The 19,257-nt window shown below is 48.3% G+C and overlaps 1 protein-coding gene across 7 annotated transcripts in view; it reads left to right on the forward strand.

The window, feature by feature from the left end:
• LOC134945845 (uncharacterized) overlaps positions 1-19,257 on the forward strand; it is a 183,795-nt gene that overhangs the window by 87,676 nt on the left and 76,862 nt on the right. For 3 of the 7 annotated variants that reach the window (XM_063935367.1, XM_063935368.1, XM_063935369.1), the window contains exons 2-5: positions 2,351-2,435; positions 13,980-14,309; positions 16,577-16,876; positions 17,009-17,302. In XM_063935367.1, coding sequence (XP_063791437.1) covers positions 2,378-2,435; positions 13,980-14,309; positions 16,577-16,876; positions 17,009-17,302 — 982 coding nt within the window. In that variant the 5' untranslated portion in view covers positions 2,351-2,377. Of the gene's footprint in view, positions 1-2,350; positions 2,436-4,580; positions 5,252-13,979; positions 14,310-16,576; positions 16,877-17,008; positions 17,303-19,257 lie in introns of those variants that run through there. The other 4 variants (XM_063935366.1, XM_063935372.1, XM_063935371.1 and 1 more) reach the window with 2 other exon arrangements.

A 19,257-nucleotide genomic window follows, 5' to 3' on the forward strand; every position in this document is an offset into this window, starting at 1 on the left:
CCAGTGATCATAATTGCCCTGTCTCCCCTCTCCCCCCGGCTCCCGCCGGACTCCGGCTGCCTGGGAGATAGCAGGGGAGACAGCAGGGCCGGCGGCGCTGCTGCGCACACACGTGCGCGGCTAGCGGCGCCAGAGGCGAGCGTGGGCGCGCGCGCACCTCGGGCGCGCGCCCCACTGCTCTCTGTCACCACAAGGCCTCTTGTCTGGGCTCCTGCATTAAGAGCTCCATTAGCTTAACCTGGTTGATCACTGCCTCTCCCCCTCCCTCCCCGCTCCACACCGTGTTCCGGCTGCGGGGGAGAGGGCTGAGGAGACAAGGAGGAAAGCGGCGCCGCTGCGCGCACACGTGCGCGAGCGGCGCCGCGCGTGTCCCACCGCTTCCGGTCCATGCTCTCTCAGCCGAAGCGTTTGGGGATGACGCCGTGCGAGGCCCTGCGACAGGCCTCGCTCGGCTGGCCACCGTCCCCCGCCCAGTGCCCTCCCCCCGCCTGGAACCACTAGCCGGCCCCGGCAAGGGGGAAGAGCTGGGCATCGAACTCAGTCTCCGGTCCCTGGATGAGCGCCTGGCGCGGCGCGCTCCCGCGGGCACCCGGCACTGGGGCTTCCCCGGCCATGCCCGGAGGCAAGGGCTGCTGCCCGCCCACCTCCGGGCGGCCTGACTCCCTCTCTGATCCTCCTCGTCGGCCGCTCCCGCCAGTCACATCCGGCCCGGCTTCCGCCAGATCCCTCGAGGAGGCCCTAGGAGACGGGACGCCGTCCCCAGGGCCAGCCAGCTCACCCCCGGAACCAGCCCCCACCGCCCGATGAGCGGTAACGGGCTGGGGTCCCGGCGGACCGTCGTGGGCGAGTGGCAGCCAGAGCACTGATGTGTGACCTAAATGCAGGGAGCTGACAATAGAGATGGCTACTGACTCTCTGTCTCAACACAGTGACTGGAATCATCAGGAAGTGTGAATGATTCGAGTCACTCACTGTGTAATGAGTGGAGACAGCAGCAGCAGCAGCTTCTCTCAGACAGAGGGAGGATACTCTGTGTCCTGTGTCCTTCAGTCAGTGTGTTCTGCTGTCTTTAGCTGTGATTGGCCAGAGGCTATACCAGGTGACACCCAGTGGGAGGGGGGAGGGAGCAGTCACGACTCACCAGTCAGTGAGTGCTCTGCTGCTGTGCCTGAGTCATGTCATGAATCATGATTCATCCTGAGTCTGCCAGTGAGTGAGACAGTTGTACACTGTGTAGACTCAGTGACTCAGTGAATGAATCTGATTCATGCAGCAGGAGGTGGAGCCCCTGTGGTACAGGGCTCTCGGCTCAGTGCTCACTGATCCTGCTCAGTGTGATTGTGGGTGGCAAACTCCCTGGAGGCTAGATAGTGGATAATATAATAAATCCAAGGCCACCTAAAATCATCCAATTAGCAAAGTATGCAAGATAAAAAAAAACAAAACGTTTTTATTTGGTTTAGTTACAGAATGAATGATGTGTTTCATGGCTGTTAAGCTTTCTCTCCTCAGCCAAAAGTAATGTCATATTCTATAACTAGTATGCAATAAGTGGTTATTAATAATATATCAACATAACAGTAAATCTATGTTAACATATTATTAACAATCAGGGCATAAGCAGCTGCCTCCCCCAGATACACTGTACAATCACTGCAGCTGAATAACTCCATGAGTCCAGCACTGATCCTCCAGCACTGGCAACTCACTGATTCATGTGCAGTCTCTGCAACACATTCCACTACAGATGAGTCATGACTCATGTGCCGAGACACTGACTCCAGACACTTCACTGAACTGAGTCATGTGTCTCCGCTCAGCTCAGTGAATCACTTTGCCCATGACTAGCTGACAAAACACTGAAATGTATAAATCCGAAAAAGAAAATGGGGGGATTCTGCAAAGCAGCACTCACTCCAAAGCAAATCACCAAGAGACTTAAGATGGCCTCTCCTTCCCTATATATAGCAAACCCTCCCCCTAAAGAAGGCTGTACTTTCCTCACAGCTGGGTCCACCCCTCCCCAGATGTTTAACTCTTTCCTCTCCTATGCAGTCAATCCTCTCTCCTTATTACTGGAGTATTCAGTTTTCCCATTTCCTGCACAGTTTTTGAAACAAATGGTACTGTGACTCTTGAATCACCCTATACTATAAATTTTGCATAATGTGAATGTACAAATAAATTACAGAAAGACAACGAAGCTCAAAGATTGCTTGGTAGGAATATTATCCGTAATATTAACAATTATGAGTTAAAAACCAATAAACAAAAAATGCTAAGCCAGCAGGTTAGTGATTACCAGCCTATGTGTTTATTACATGGTTCATCATCTCCTCCCTTTGAACAGACTCGTGATTATGAGACGTCATCTACAATGGAGAGATCCGTGACATACACAGGACTTCTGCTGCTTCTGTCACTGCACCATGCATGTAAGTTGTGTGACTCTTCATACTGGGAGGGTCTATATATATCTAACTAGACGTACAGGGGGAGACAGAGTGGAGAAGTTGTCCTTTGCAACCTATCAGCTTCTAGCTGCCATTTTTTTAGCGCAGCCTGTAAAATGACAACTAGAAGGTGATTGGATGGGATGGTATAGGTAGCTGGCAGTCAAAATACCGTCAGCAACACCCCAACGCTCCGGATCCCGACACCAGGGCCGCAACTAGGGGGGGCTAGGGGGGCAGGCGACCTGGGCGCCGGAATGGAGGGGGTGCCGAGTCCCCCCTAACCAGAGCTGGCGCTACCCGTTAAGCACTGACCGCGATGAGTGAGGCTCCAGCCCCACATAGCACTGCCGCTGTCTGTCTCTGAAGTGAGGGGAGAGAAGACCTGGTCATGGAGATCGCGCTGAAACTGCTCCGTCCTGCACTGCCTAAGTGTGCCGCTGCCTGTCAGCTGTTTGACAAGCACAGCAACAGCAGAGTGGGGAACTCTGCTGCTTGCTGCGCCTGTGAAACAGCTGACAGGCAGCGATAAGCTTAGGCAGTGCAGGACGGAGCAGTTTCAGCGCGATCTCCATGACCAGGTCTTCTCTCCCCTCACTTCAGAGACAGACAGCGGCAGTGCTACATACCCTCCAACTGTACCTTTTTAATAGGTACAGTACCTTTTTTTCATAGTCTGTACCGATTTTTGGCTCTCCAAACTTCCATTGAAAGTATAGGAAAAGGGGAGTGGCCACGCCCCCTTTACCCGCGTTCACGCCCCTTTTCCGGATTTGTACCGATTTTTCTGTGTAAAATGTTGGAGGGTATGGTGCTATGTGGGGCAGGAGGAGAGCAGCTGATTACTAAATCAGCTAGCAGAGGGGCTGGGCATTGAAGAGGCAGATGGCAGGTACAGCTGAAGGGGGATAAGTGAAGAAAAGGGGGGGGGGGGACTACAGGAAGTACAGCACAGGCCAGAGGAATAACTTAAATCTCCCAGCAGCTCAGCTTCCCCTCTTCACTCCTCTGTCCTCTCTGCATGTTGCCCCGCCCCCAGGTCTCCTGCTGCTCCTCCGTTCTTCCCCTGCTTCCTCTAACTGAGGCTGAGCTAGAGAGGCCATCAGAAGTTATCCAGCTGTGCCTCTCTCCCCTGTATCCCCAGGTATGCCTCTTTCTCCAATATACCCATATGTGCCTCTTTCCCTATATCCCCATGTCTGCCTCTGCACCCAGGGCCGGCAACAGAAATCTTGGGGCCCGGTACAGTAATATCTCTGCGGGCCCCCCCACCCGGCCCTAAAAACATTGTCTGCACTATGTTCTTCCCCACGACCGTCACATGCACCTCCCTGGGATGTAGTTATGATCCCGGCAGCCGGGATCCTGGTGGTCAGCATACCGACGCCGGGATCCCGGACGCCAGAATGCCGGCATGGGGCCCAGCCATATTCCCACTTGTGGGTATCCCGGCGTCAGTATGCTGACCACCGGGATCCCGACCGCCGGTCACCCGATCCCAACCCCGCCTGCCTAATACAATACTGATATATTGGGATCATCTCTTTCCAAAATTAAGAATCCCAGACACACAATGGCCAGGCATTTTGTACTGTCTGTGCTGAGCAGCAGATGAGCCTGAAAGACCAGTCACCACCACACAGACATTCTGCTCTGATCTCATCTGACATGCATGCATGCAGATGCATCTATATGTGCAGAATGCTGCATGCATAATGTGCCTGCCTGCCCGCAGCCCAACCCAAACCAATCCCAAAGCCCCAAACCAAACCCAAATCCCTAAACATTCTGGAGTTGGAGAGCCTTACCAGCAGCAACACACAGCCGTCGGCGCCGCTAATTGACCAGGCTCAGAATCCCGCAGTACTGTCCTGGGCCACTCCTGCTTGGCGCTCCGGCTCCTTACAGCTCACACAGCAGAGACAGGGAGGCGTGCGGTGAGGACTCGAAGAGGAGGGGCGGTCCGGACGGGCGTCATCGTGTGTGACTGGTGCAACGTCAGTGCACTGCACAGCATACAGCACGGCCGGGGACTGGCTGACTCAGGCTGACAGCTGACCTGGCTGGGGCTGTGCACTGAGGGGATGACCACATGGCTTGGGGGGATGGGGGGGTGCTTCCGCAAAAAACAATAACTCAACCACACAGCGGGCCGCACGCGGCTGGTGCGGTGCCGCGAGTTATAGAATTATGTACATTTATTATGATATGCTGCCACCGCTGGACCTTGGGGCCCCTCACAATGACGGGGCCCGGGACGGGTGTCCCCTTTGACCCCCCCTGTCGCCGGGCCTGTCTGCACCTACCCACCCCATGTGTGCCTCTTTTCCTATATCCCCATATGTGCCTCTTTCCCTATATCCCCATGTCTGCCTCTTTTCCTATATCCCCATGTGTGCGCCTCTTTCCCTATATCCTCGTGTGCATCTGCACCTCACCTCATGTGAACATCTTTCTCTGCCCCTCCCCTTCTATGCCTCAGTCCCTTTCCCATCAGTGCCTCTGCTCACTTTCCTATATACTGTACAGTCTATATATATTTGACATGTTCCCTATCCATGTCTCTGTCCCCTCTATCTGTGTCTCTGATACTCCTCCCGTGCCTCTGCTCACTATCCATTGAGAACCTCTGCCCAACCCCGTGTGCCTCCATACCATTCCCCATCTGTTTCTCTGCTACCTCCCCATGCGTGCCTATGCCTACTCTCTCCCTCCATGGTTGGCGGCTGCCATTGGAAGAGGCGCAGACCAACAGAAGCAAGACCATGAACAGCGCATCATAGTCTGAAACATGGCAGGTAAGTATAATTTTCTATTAATAATAATTGTATACTTCTATTTTGTGTGTGTGTGTGTGTATGTATGTATGTGTGTGTGTATATATATATATATATGTGTGTGTGTATTTTATGTAATGTGTGTGTATATACAGTATATACACACATATAAATGACTTGCAGCAATTTGAAGTTCAGTGCGGTATTACTTGTAGGACGTGGGGAGGGTTATGCCGCTTTCAGACATGTGACCCAGGAATTTGCCGGGTCACATACACATCTGTATGTGTGCTTGTGTGTCACTGTGTGTGTGTATATATGTGTGACTCTATATATATATATATATATATATATATATATATATGTATGTATGTATACAGGTGTCTGGCTATATGTATATATGTGAGTGAGTGAGTGAGTGTATGTATGTCGGTGTGTATGTGTTTAGGTGTGTGATTTTATATATGTATCAATGTCTAGGTATTCCCTTCATAAGAAGCTTTGCAGCAGCTACCAGCCATTAGTCCATATGGAGTATATAAATATATATATATATATATATATATATATATATATATATATATATTGTACATGTATATTCGGCACTCACGCTCATGTAGAGCTGTGTAGATGCTTCGTTGCCTTCCTCCAAAGCATATAGAAATCCAATATCTCAGCAGAGACAAGGCGGCACTCGAAGTCTTATTCAAACGAAGTTTATTGTGCTCCACATTTCAGGGGACGAAGCCCTTTCGTCAGGAGATGAAAGGGGTTCATCCCTTGAAACGTAGAGAACAATAAGCTTTGTTTGAATAATACTTCGAGTCCCACCTTGTCTCTCCTGAGATATTGGATTTCTCTCTCTCCCCCGATAGATATATATATATATATATATATATATAATACGCACACATAGTTACATGCGCGGGTGGGGGGTGCCAAGCTAATGCCTTGCCCCGGGTGACGTAAATCCTAGTTTCGGCCCTGCCGACACCTAGCAGGTAAGTATGGTAAACGGGGGCAGATTGGGATGGAAAACCAGCCCGGGAAATTTATGGAAGCAACCCTCGTGGCCCCCACAGGAAAAACACACACATTGGCCCCCCACAGAAAATAATAAAATAAATTGGCCCCCACAGGGAAAAAACAACTAAATGTATAATATAGCTTTGGTATTGAAATTTATTTCAAATTTCCTCAGCTGTGTGAAAGACCTAGTCGCACCAAAAGGTTTTATAATTATTGGCTGTAACATCTATATATTAACATTTATGTAGCACTAGCAAATTCCATTGCACTTTCTTTCAAAGTTGGGTAGGGGCAGATCGGAGACTGAAAGTGGCCCTGGAAAAATTTGTAGAGGTGGCCTTACATGGGCAGCACCAGAGGTATACCGTGTAACCATGGCGGCAGCACCACCCCTCACATGTCAACAAACAAAACAGCACCATATGTGCATCGGCCCACCTGGACTCTTCGCTGTGTGGGGGGGGGGGGGGGGGGGGGGCATGCAGCCAATCCGCCCCTGGCTAAACCTAATCCCTAACTTCCCCAACCCTATCCCTTCTCACCTGCAGCCTGGCACTAACGGGATCTGGTCTCTAGGTCGACAGTATCTAGGTCGACCACTATTGGTCGACAGTAACTAGGTCGATAGGGTCTCTAGGTCAACATGTTCTAGGTCAAAAGGTCGACAAGTTTTTCACAATATTTTTCTTTTTTTTACTTTTTCATACTTAACGATCTATGTGGACTACGATTGGAACGGTAATCTGTGCCAAGCTCAGCTCGCCATGCAAGGGGACACGGTGCACTAATTGGGGTTCCCCAGTGACGTGCGGTGAGGTAAATGGCTGGGGAGGCACTGGCTAATATCAAAGACAGATTTACATATATATGAACCCAATAGCCGAGCATGTCGGGGAGGGCTGCACTATGCTGTAGACTGTGCAGACTACTGGCATATGTCATAAGGGACACATTCCTTAGCGCAAGTGACTATAGTGGGCAGCAACTCTGGCACGCAGTCAGGCAACCAGTGACATTGGGCCTAATTCAGACCTGATCGCGGCAGCAAAATTTTTCTCTAATGGGCAAAACCATGGCCCTCATTTCGAGTTGTTCGCTCGGTAAATTTCTTCGCATCGCAGCGATTTTCCGCTTAGTGCGCATGCGCAATGTTCGCACTGCGACTGCGCCAAGTAAATTTGCTATGCAGTTAGGTATTTTACTCACGTTTTTTTCTTCGTTCTGGTGATCGTAATGTGATTGACAGGAAATGGGTGTTACTGGGCGGAAACAGGCCGTTTTATGGGCGTGTGGGAAAAAACGCTACCGTTTCTGGGAAAAACGCGGGAGTGGCTGGAGAAACGGAGGAGTGTCTGGGCGAACGCTGGGTGTGTTTGTGACGTCAAACCAGGAACGACAAGCACTGAACTGATCGCAGTGGCAGAGTAAGTCTGGAGCTACTCTGAAACTGCTAAGAGGTGTGTAATCGCAATTTTGAGAATCTTTCGTTCGCAATTTTAAGAAGCTAAGATTCACTCCCAGTAGGCGGCGGCTTAGCGTGTGCAAAGCTGCTAAAAGCAGCTTGCGAGCGAACAACTCGGAATGAGGGCCCATGTGCAGTGCAGGTGGGGCAGATGTAACATGTGCAGAGAGATATAGATTTGGGTGTGGTGTGTTCAAACTGAAATCTAAATTGCAGTGTAGAAATAAAGCAGCCAGTATTTACCCTGCACAGAAACAATATAACCCACCCAAATCTAACTCTCTCTGCAAATGTTATATCTGCCTCCCCTGCAGTGCACATGGTTTTGCCCAACTGCTAAAAATATTCCTGCTGCGATCAACTTGGAATTACCCCCCATGTGCAGTGCAGGTGGGGCAGATGTAACATGTGCAGAGAGATATAGATTTGGGTGGGGTGTGTTCAAACTGAAATCTAAATTTCAGTGTAAAAATAAAGCCGCCAATATTCACCCTGCACAGAAACAAAATAACACACCCATATCTAACTCTCTCTGCAAATGTTACATCTGCCCCACCTGCAGTGCACATGGGACCTCATTCCGACCTGGTCGCACGCAGGCGGATTTTTGCACTGCTGTGACCAGGTAATCACCGCCTACAGGGGAGGGGGACCGGGCTGTGTAGGGGAGCGATCGCTTGTGCAGAGAGCTGCACAAACGTCTCTGCACAGCTCAAGACTTACTCAGCCGCTGCAATGAATCTTCTTGGAGCTGACGTTAGGATCCCTCCCTGCAAACGGCCGGACACACCTGCATTTTCTTCGTCACTCCCCAAAAACGGTGAGTTGACACCCCCAGACGGCCTCTTCCTGTCAATCTTCTTGCATTAGCCGCTGCTAACGCTTTCTTCGTTCTTGTCGTAGCTGCCATCGCCAGGCAGTAAAGCGCCTGCTAATTGCGGTAGGCATGCATGCGCTGTTGATACCCGATCGCACGGCTGCAAAAAACTGCAGCGTGTGAACGGGTCGGAATGACCCACATGGTTTTGCCCATTAGAGAAAAATTTAGCTTTTGTGATCAGGCCTGAATTAGTCCCCTTGTCACTGTACCATACACTATAAGTAGGCGTTGTGTCCAGTTTTTTATGGAACACTTGTATTTATTTATTTTTCGGGGGGGGGGGGGGGGTTCTGTACATTTTGCTAATCAATGCAATATTAGTTATTAATAAAACCCTGCAAAAAGGGAAAGAGAAACTCTGCCTCTGTAATACTCCTTTCACGCCGCACAAATTACCCAGTATATTGCCGGGTTGACATGGGTTTAGGTGCGGTGTGAAAGGGGTATATTCCGATTTCCCGCGTCGCATGGCCTGGTATTTCAACCGGGAAATAAAGCAGGGTTATTCCCGGGTCAGGTGCACAGTGTGAACGGGATGCCGGGTCGATGTGATCCGGGATTCGTTCACACTATAGGGATAGGCGGCACTTGGGAGATAATCTGATCTCCAAGCACCGCCTCTGCACACGTCACTGAGCACGTCACCAACCCGGGTTGGTGCCGTCAGTCTGAAAGGGGTCATGTGACCTGCTTTAGAGATGTGAAAGTGGTACGAGTCTTGCAGCAGCACCATGTCAGTACAGGGGGAAGGTGGCTGAGCTTTATTCCTGGCAGAGACCTGTGCCTTCTCCACCTCCACACTGCCCCCCCCCCCCCCACCCCCCCACCCCTCAACGCAAACACACACACACACACACACACACACACACACACACACACACACACACACACACACTACAGATTTAAATCATTAGAGAGTACCTCCATACTAACAAGACCAAATTGGAAACGTGTCACATAAAATCTTGCCATGTAAGAGTGTGCATGGGCAGTCACATAACACTTGTACCTTTTTAATAGACTGTTTCTTTAAAGAAACCTCTTCCCCCTCAGCAGTAGTACAGTGGTCAGCTATATGTTTGCTGGGGCCAGTTACTGATAGCTTTCCCACACTATGGTGCCCTCAGCATTAAACTTTGCTGGATGATATGGTGATAAAAGAGCTGGGGATCACTGATGTTTACCTGTCTGGTGATCTGTATCAGGAAGCTGTCTCCTTCTTATTGCTGTATCCAGGGCTGTTTCTAGCCAATTTGGCTCCCAGTGCGAGATTTAAAAATGCGCCCCCCCATGACATAAAAAAATGTGCCCCCCCCACACACCTAGATTTTAAAAAAAAACTTGCGCGCGCACCCAACAAGGGAGCGTGGCCTCATCTAAATGGATGTGGCCTCGTCTGAAAAGACTACCTTACAATCCAGTTTTTGACCCTGCTCCAACAGATCACGACCACCACAGGAAAAAAAAATTCTACCATATTAAGCCCCACACAGTAATGCCCCCTGCACCATATTATGCCACACACCGCAATGCCCTTGATACATTAAATCCCCACACTACGGCAGGCAAGAGTCCCCATTTCACACATTACGGCAGGTGTCCCCATTTTACACATTGAGAGAGAGAGAGAATACTTACAGAGGCGATTACCGCTCCTCGGCCCGCCTCACCAGTCGCTCCTCATGCTGGCCTTTCCCTCTTCCTAACTTGGATCCCCCTCTTCGCGGAGTGACGGGTTTGCGTTGTGACGTAACGACGCAACCGTGTCATTCCGTGAAACTCCGCCCCCCAAGTGGGTTACTCAGGGAGAAATAGGAGGGGGAAGCAGGGAGCCACAGTTAGTGCCACGGCGGGCGCCCAGTGCGGTTGCACTGCTCGCCTGCCCCAAGAAACGGCCCTGGCTGTATCCCACGTTCTGTGCAGCACAGGGGAAGGAGGACGAGTGAGGTAGCTAATGAATATGCATAACTGAGGGGTGTGCCTTCAGCCTGTGTCAAGGCACGCATGTCAGAGCTGCCTCAAGCTGGTGCTGTTTTCAATGCAGGATTATGCCTGACTCGTGGCTCCGCCCCCAGATCCGGCCCCAGCTCCGTACAGCATTTGACAGCTAGAGAGAGGCATATCTCTCAGTGCCTCTCTCTCCTCTGCTCTCTGCATTTGCAGAGTGCTGCAACTTCATGTTCCAATGACAATAGCATCATTTTATACTGATCTGTGTTCTAACACAAATCAGTGTAAAAAACAGCTATTTTCACTGGAATATGACAGGTGAGGCTCTGCCTCCCCTGCCTCCCCTGACTGCACGTCCCAGGTTCCCAGTCACTCTACGAAGAAAACGACACCAGAAAAACATAAAAAACTCATGTCGACCTTTTGACCTAGAACATGTTGACCTAAAGACCCTGTCGACCTAGTTACTGTTGACCAATAGTGGTCGACCTAGACACTGTCGACCTAGTTACTATCTACCTTCCATACCACACCAGACACTAACACCCCCCCCCCCTCACCCCCCCGCAGCCTAACCTTAACCCTCCTTCCCCCGCAGCCTTACCCTCTCCGGTGGTTCCTAACCCTAACCTTCCTTCTCCGCAGCCTAGCCCTAACTTTCCCCTCCCCCTCCCCGCAGCCTAACCCTAATTTTCCCCCTGCAGCCTAAAGCTAATTCCCACGCCCCCCTCCCCCCCCCCCACCAGGGGCTTATTTTATCTCACAGTACAAGATCTGCACAGATTGCCGTACATCGCAGATGTACTAAACCAGGGGTTCTCAAACTCGGTCCTCAGGACACCACACAGTGCATGTTTTGCAGGTCTCCTCACAGAATCACAAGTGAAATAATTAGCTCCACCTGTGGACCTTTTAAAATGTGTCAGTGAGTAATTAATACACCTGTGCACCTGCTGAGTTACCTGCAAAACATGCACTGTGTGGGGTCCTGAGGACCGAGTTTGAGAACCCCTGTACTAAACCCTCAGGTTTCCATTCATCTCTAAATTAGGCACTACAGATGTGTCTTCATACATCTCACCTCAGTACGCCAGGCAGTGCGAGATTCCAAGCGCCAGTGAGTCGCCAGGTTCCGTATAACTTTGCTAATGTTGGGCATCTTATGGTGACTGACCACGCACTTGTGAGATTATCGGTACTAGCCTTTGATTTCGACCACATCTGTGAGAGAAATCGGGGGATTGAATGCACATTTAAGGTACCTTTCGACGCAATGCGCGGGCACGCCGGTCGACTATCGCGTCTCAAGATATTATGTGCTGCACTTAATATTTCTCGCATCGCAGTGCGATCGCATGTGGTTTTAAACCCACTCGGCGGTGACGTGCCCATCACGTGATTACCATGCGATCTATCGCATGATCGCATGGTAATCACTTTGGCAGTTCAGGTGTGATTTCATCGCACCTGAACTGCCGGTGCGATGCCCCGCGATGTCGCGTCGTGGGGCATCGCATAGGTGTATGGGCACCATTAGTCACTAGGTGATGCAACTAGACACACAAGGAGACTGTTAAAAGTGAATTACAGCGCTAATACAACTGATGCTAATGATATATAAATTTATTCATTAAAACAGACTGATAATCAAATGTATATAAAATTGTAAAAATTGCTCATAGACCAATTTATGGACATGTAATAGACTCCTCAGCAATGACCTTATCTAGGCAAAAGTCCATATGATGTTATTTGGACAGCAGGTCTAATTTTCACAAGGACCAGTTTGATTAGTTACCCATCAGGTGTTCCAATGCATGGATCCGGATCAAGGTCTTTATCTGTAGAGTGGATTCTGGTTCACAGTTCGTTTTTATTTGACACTTTAATGTCCAGCACACTGTGTTCCGTTTAAAAGTGAATCCTGGAAAATTTTCCTTACTTAGACCAAGTTGGATTCGGGATCCTGGTTCACAAATAGCATAAAGATGGGTGGTCCTGGGTGGAGAGCCTGATGGAGCTGTCTTGAGTCACGTCCAATGGTCAGGAGCAGTGTTCCCTTACGCGTTTCGCCGCTCCAGGCAGCTTTCTCAAAGGAGACTTTGCTGATTAATATGACACTTGTATATTGTGTGTGACTGAGTCTGTATACGTGGTATGCAGTCAGGATCCCGGTGGTCGGGATCCCAACAGATCCCAATAGCACAAGGGTTAAGGTTAGGTACTATGGGAAAGCTTAGGGTTAGGCTGCGGGGCAGGCGGTGTCAGGGATAGGCTGCGGGGTAGGGGGTCGGCAGTTATAGGCTGAGGGGCAGGGGGTGGCAAGGTTAAGCTGCGGGCAGGGGGTGGAAGGGTTAGGCAGTGGGGCAGAGGGTGGCCATTAGGGTTAGGCTGTGGAACTGGGGGTGGCGGTTAGGGTTAGGCTGCGGGGCAGGGGGTGGCAGGGTTAGGCTGCGGGGCAGGGAGTGGCAGGGTTAGGCTGTGGGGCAGGGGGTGGCAGTTAGGGTTAGGCTGCATGGCTTGGGGTGACGGTAAGGGTTAGGCAGCAGGGCAGGGAGTGTCAGTTAGGGTTAGGCTGTGGGGAAGGGGGTGGCAGTTAGGGTTAAGCAGCGGGGCAGGGGGTGGCAGTTAGGGTTAGGCTGTGGGGCAGGGGTGGCAGTTAGGGTTAGGCTGTGGGACTAGGGGTGGTGGTTAGGGATAGAATGCGGGAGAGGCAGGTTAGGGGTAGGAATAGGAGTAGGTTTAGGGTTTCAATACTTACTGGGATCTATCGGATTTTGAATGCCGGGATGCTGCTGTCGGGATTCACACTGCCAGGATTCCACACCCATATAGGGAGCACAGCGGAACTTGTATTTGAAAAAAGCTGCAGCAGCTACAGTGTAGCACTTCATATACACATTCAGACACTCAGTCGCACACAGATATACAGGTGTCAATATGAAATGAATCAGTGCTGTCTCCTGGTTTGTCTTAGCCATACTGCGTTGCGACAAAGACGCATTTATGGCAAAAAATCATGCAAAAAAGACTCCTGACGCTAACAGAGTCTCGCGGGACCTGATGCGCCTAGAGGCGGGGCTGTTTGGTGCGACTGCAGGCGACAATGTATGAGGACACATTTATATGTCTGATAAAGAAAGATTTTCTCTTATTTTATTAAAGTGACACACACGGAGCCTTTCACTGAAATGATTTCCTTTTATATAGGGATCTTATTACTACTATATTTTTACATTAAACCGCCTGAGCGCTGTGACATCAGGATGAAACTGGAGATTGGCAGTTTTAATTTTTTCTTTCATTCGTGAGCTTCGCACTAGTATCCGGGATGTAGCGGAACCATCTGAAAACAGAAATTCTGGAGTTAATGTTTTTACATTTTTAGTTCAATATTTTTTCTTTCTTTCTTTTTTGTGTTTGTGCAGGTTCGACTGTGGTGGTGGTGGTCCCGTCATCTAACAGTGCTTTCATTGGGTCAACTACTCTCCTGCCCTGCTCCTTCACGGTAGACAGGTCCCCCCTGCAGATGACATTTCTCGCCATCTTGTGGTACTATGGAGATAAGATGCTGCTGAGATATGACAACAAAGGCATGCTTCCCAGCGCCAGAATGTCCATCGATCAGCAGGCGGTCACCAAGGGAAACGCCTCACTGTCCATACACAATGTGGCCATCTCTGACCAGGGGACGTACAAGTGTATAATCATTTACAGCCCGGACAGACAAGAGAAGGAGATCGTATTAAAGACTCAAGGTGAACTAGTAACTTTTAGAAGAATCTCATTTACCCGTCACTTTTCCATAACTTCATCTGAAGTAATCGTTGTATCCTACTTATTGCTTACTGTCGCAAGGTGCATCAGAGTTATGTGGAGGATTTACATAGTATAACATACTTGTCTATTCTCCTGGATCGTTCAGGAAGTCAATAAAAACATGTGGTGTTCCTGGCTGCCCACAACAGAAGTGAGAGGTCTTGGTGGCCGGTGCCCACCCTTCATAATATCAGCAATCACAGCATTATATAGCAGAGGGGCCATAGTCATCACACGCCCAATTGCATCATCACATGCCCCACGCTGCCCACTTATACCGCACCATGCCCCCTCCCCCTAAGACAAAAGGTCAGAAAGGATGGATTGTGTACAATGACATCTCAACTCACAGATTCTAAAGAATGGCATTAAAATGCAAAGATAATAAACAATGACATCAGGACTCTCTGAATATAATGTCAGAACTGGAAATTTTTCTGTACCCGGACTGGCACTTATAGTAGGGGGGTGCGTTCAGCTGACAACCCGAAGGTCAGTATCTGGGTTCAGGGTTAGGGTTAGGGCCTCGAGGGGTTAGGGTGGGGGGGATGAAATATTTCCCCCCTCAGATGTCGGCATCTTCAGTGTTGAGATGCTGCTGCTGATCATGTGGCCACCCGGCATCTCAACCGTCGGCATTTTATATGTATTACACGATAGAAGCTGAATTGGAGACTATAGCCCTCATTCCGAGTTGTTCGCTCGCTAGCTGCTTTTAGCAGCATTGCACACGCTAGGCCGCCGCCCTCTGGGAGTGTATCTTAGCTTAGCAGAATTATGAACGAAAGATTAGCAGAACTGCTACTAAATAATTCTTTGCAGTTTCTGAGTAGCTCCGGACCTACTCAAAAATTGCGATCAGCTCAGTCTGTTTAGTTCCTGGTTTGACATCACAAACACGCCCTGCGTTCGGCCAGCCACTCCCCCGTTTCTCCAGACACTCCCGCGTTTTTCCCTGACACGCCTGCTTTTTTTTGCAAACTCCGGGAAAACGCTGAGCTGCCGCCCAGAAACGCTCCTTTCCTGTCAATCATTTATCGAACACCAGTGCGACTGAAAAGCGCAGCAGAAGCCACAGCAAAACAGCTAAGTTTTGTGTTAAATAACTAAGCGCATGCGCCCTGCATGCCTTGCGCATGTGCAATTTACAACTAATCGTAGCATAGCGAAAATTGGCAATGAGCGAACAACTCGGAATGACACCCTATGTGTAGAAAGCCTTATTAGGTTTCTCCATATGGAGTTAGTACTGACGAGTGTGCTAGCACTGGATAGGAAGGCTGTGAGAGCCTTGTGAGAACAACTGGATAGGATCTAGTGTTTAGGTAACCTGTCTGGAACCGGTGATGCCTAGCTGGAACTGGTATGGAACCAGTAATGCATATTAGGGTAGCCAGGCTGGGACAGGTGATGCGTATCAGGAACCAGGCTGAGATTGGTAATGTAAATCAGGAACCGGGCTGGGTCCAGTAATGTGTAACAGGGTAACTAGGCTGGAAGTGGTAAACATAGCAGGGTTATCGGGCTGGTACCAGTAATGCTTAACAGGAACCATGCAAAAATCCCCAGGCTTCTACTGGACAAGGAAGGCGTCTTGAATAAATTACTTTGTACTGGCAACTGGCCAGCTCTCCGTGAAGGTTTTAAATAGGGGCTGATGGTCCCTGATTGGCTGCTAGAGTCATCTGAGGCAGGGGAGTATTTTAATTGGAGAAGCTGTTAGCAATGTGGCGGAGCCCATTCCCTGGTGCCGGCAGGATTCAGTGAGGAAAACTGTCTGTGTGGTGTGCAAGAGCAGGCAGCGGACACCTGAGGACCTCAGCCAGAGCCAGGAGAGACAGCCTAGAGGTAATCCTGGAGCATGTCATATAACCAATAACATCAGAAGTCAAAGGTTATAAATAATAACATCATTACTCTCAGATTATAAATAATAACATCTGAAGTCACAGGTTATATAAATAATATCAGAAGTCACAGATTATAAATAATGACATCAGAACTCTCAAATTTGAACAAATGACATCACAACAGTTAAAAAAATGACATCAAACGTTACAGATTAGAAACAATGACATCCTAATTAACATATTATAAGAGATTATACCTTTCTGTTTATGCTATTACACATATATTATTTACAGCAGTTTATGCTTGGGTTGTCAATTATACTATTATATCATTGCTCATAATTTGACTATTCCAGCTGCTCCTGTGGTAAAGATATATAAGAGGACTCTGCATAAAAATAAGGAAAATCGTTTGCTGTGCTCGATTGCGGATTTCTTCCCTAGAGATGTTAATGTGACGTGGCTCAGGAACGGCCAGGCTCTGACGGGATCAGTAATGGAGAAATATCAGATGAACGCAGACGGGACCTACAATGTAAACAGCTCAGTGTCCATCACCCCCACCCAGACTCACAACAATACTGACATTACCTGTCAGGTGGAACACGAATCTCTCCAAAATCCTATCCAAGATAACTTCACAGCGGACTTTGGAAGTGAGTACAATTTAGTGTTGTGTTTAAAGTTTATATATACAGTGTATACTAGTTTATTGGACCCAGCATATATTGGGTTAATTATTTGCAGCTGCAAAAATGACTGTACAGAGTCCTCCTATCTTTGTCTAGTGGCACCTAAGGTTGAACTCCTCTCTTATAACAATGGTAATGAGCAGACTTTTGTGTGTGAAGCTTTGAGTTTTGCCCCTGAAGCTGTGAAAATCAGCTGGTTACTTGACGGGAAAGAGACGGAGTCTTCCAGGAGGAATGCAGATGGCAGCTATAATAATTGGCAACTTTACCGGATAGATGGGAATCGGGCAGAAGGAAAAAAAAATATCTCAAATATCTCTTGCTTGGTGGAGCATGAAACTTTGGAAAATACTCTAACTGAGACATGGACCATGAAAGCAACACTGAATAGTAAGTAAAGCTCATTATTAAAATCGTTATTACTTAGAAATAACTCATTTTATGTGCCACAACCAACCATTTATCTGACACAGCTGAGAGTTAGTTATTGTTAGTTTGTCAACTGATACACTATGTTTAGAAAAACAGCACCATAAATTCTCCCCAAAAAAATTCTGTTCATTTTTGCAAAGTGGGACCGTAATGGGTCCCACTCATATGCCAAACTATAATAATATACATTGATATTTTTTATACGCCCTCTCCAAAATAGATTGTGTTTTCTTGCCAGCTACCAGCAACAGTATGTATTTATATTATTTGTCTGAGTCATTTTATTGTCCTTGAATACTATACATCTTTTCTCTGCTTTCTGCATTTATTCCGATTGTATACATGGAGCAAATCTGTATCTTATACCAGGACAAATATAAGCACCACTTGCTGGTGATATCATTCCATAACTAAATAGCACAGATGGTGACTAGTAACAATAAAAATCAATTTAAGGATGCTGACTAAAGGAAGTAATCTGTTACAAGTCATCTTTCTATGGGGTACTGTATGTCAATCTTTTGTTTTGATGCAGAGATAATGTACTATGCCCCTGGCTGATCCATGAGATTTATTGCACAAATGCACACAGATGTTTAGTGGTCATTACTATATTTACAATTAAATTAAATTAATAGAATTTCAAAATAACAAAGGGGAATATACAGATGGAGCCCTGCTCATCTATCCCTTTAATAGGGTTAATTGATCTAGTGCTGTTGGATGTAATCCCTTGCCGTAATGACTTAATCCCCTGCTGTATTGTTCTCTCTGTATTGTATTGCAGCTGAGAACAATAGATGAAAGGCTTATGCTAATAAGCCTTGGTGCACCTAGGTGCAGCAGAGAAGGCTAGATGAGAGAGGCTCCATCTGTAAGATCAATATCTCAAATAAACTAGATTGACTTGGCATTTGCTATACTTTTCCCATTATGATATAGGTTGTAAGCCTCGTAGGAAAGGAACCAGAATCAATTGATTCTTTTCTTCACTCAGACCTGGCTGGCATCAAACTCAAAGAATATATTGTGGTCCTCTACAGATTTAAAAACCAAATTATTGCCATAAGAAAAGAGGTGGTTAAACCTCTAGGATGGGGGCTGGTGTGGGTACTGATCACTGGTCTTAGCAGCCTATGGCGATGCAGGAGAATGTTTTTTGTATGAGTTTATTTTATAGGCTTGCGCTGTGGGCCAAATACTCTTTGTTTCCAAGCTTCCCACCCTTCCTTCCCTTTGAGCATATTGATTTGGTGGTTAGATGTTGCCTATTTTGTGGCGGGATTGAATGGCATGTCACCAGTCCGGGTGCAATTATTTAATCCCTTCATTGACTGATAGTTGGTTGCACAACCCTAAAGGGGTGCAGCGTCATCACCAAAATGGTGGGTTATCAAGTTAGAGGGTCGTGTGGATATCTTTGTTGATCATTGGGTGTATAGTATAGTTGTTTTTGCGCATCCTGCGTGGTATCCGCATCCTGCGTGCTATCCGCCTACAAAGCATGTTGTTGGTCGTTATTGTGCATCGATAGATTGGGCTGATTTTGGCCGTCCTTTCTTTACCACCATACTTTCCCTTAATTGAAAATATATTTAATTAAATAAATAGCTATCCATTTTGTTCATCGGGATGCTTGCCACCTAGCAACAGCTGGTGGGTGGGTGAATGGGGATGTAGTTATGTCACAACACCTCCCCCTACATCCCACCCCCTGAGAATCCCGACAGTCGGCATGCCGACTAGCAGGGACTATTTCCACTCGTGGATGTCCACAACACCCATAGAGTGGGTATAGAACCTGTGGCGCCCGTAGGTCGCCACTGAGCCCCCAGCGCGGCAAGCGCAGCGAGCCCACAAAGGGCTTGTTGTGCTCGCCCACTGCCGGCAATCCACAGCCAGGATACCAGCGG

This window comes from Pseudophryne corroboree, chromosome 7, assembly GCF_028390025.1.
Source record: "Pseudophryne corroboree isolate aPseCor3 chromosome 7, aPseCor3.hap2, whole genome shotgun sequence".
NCBI lineage: Eukaryota > Metazoa > Chordata > Amphibia > Anura > Myobatrachidae > Pseudophryne > Pseudophryne corroboree.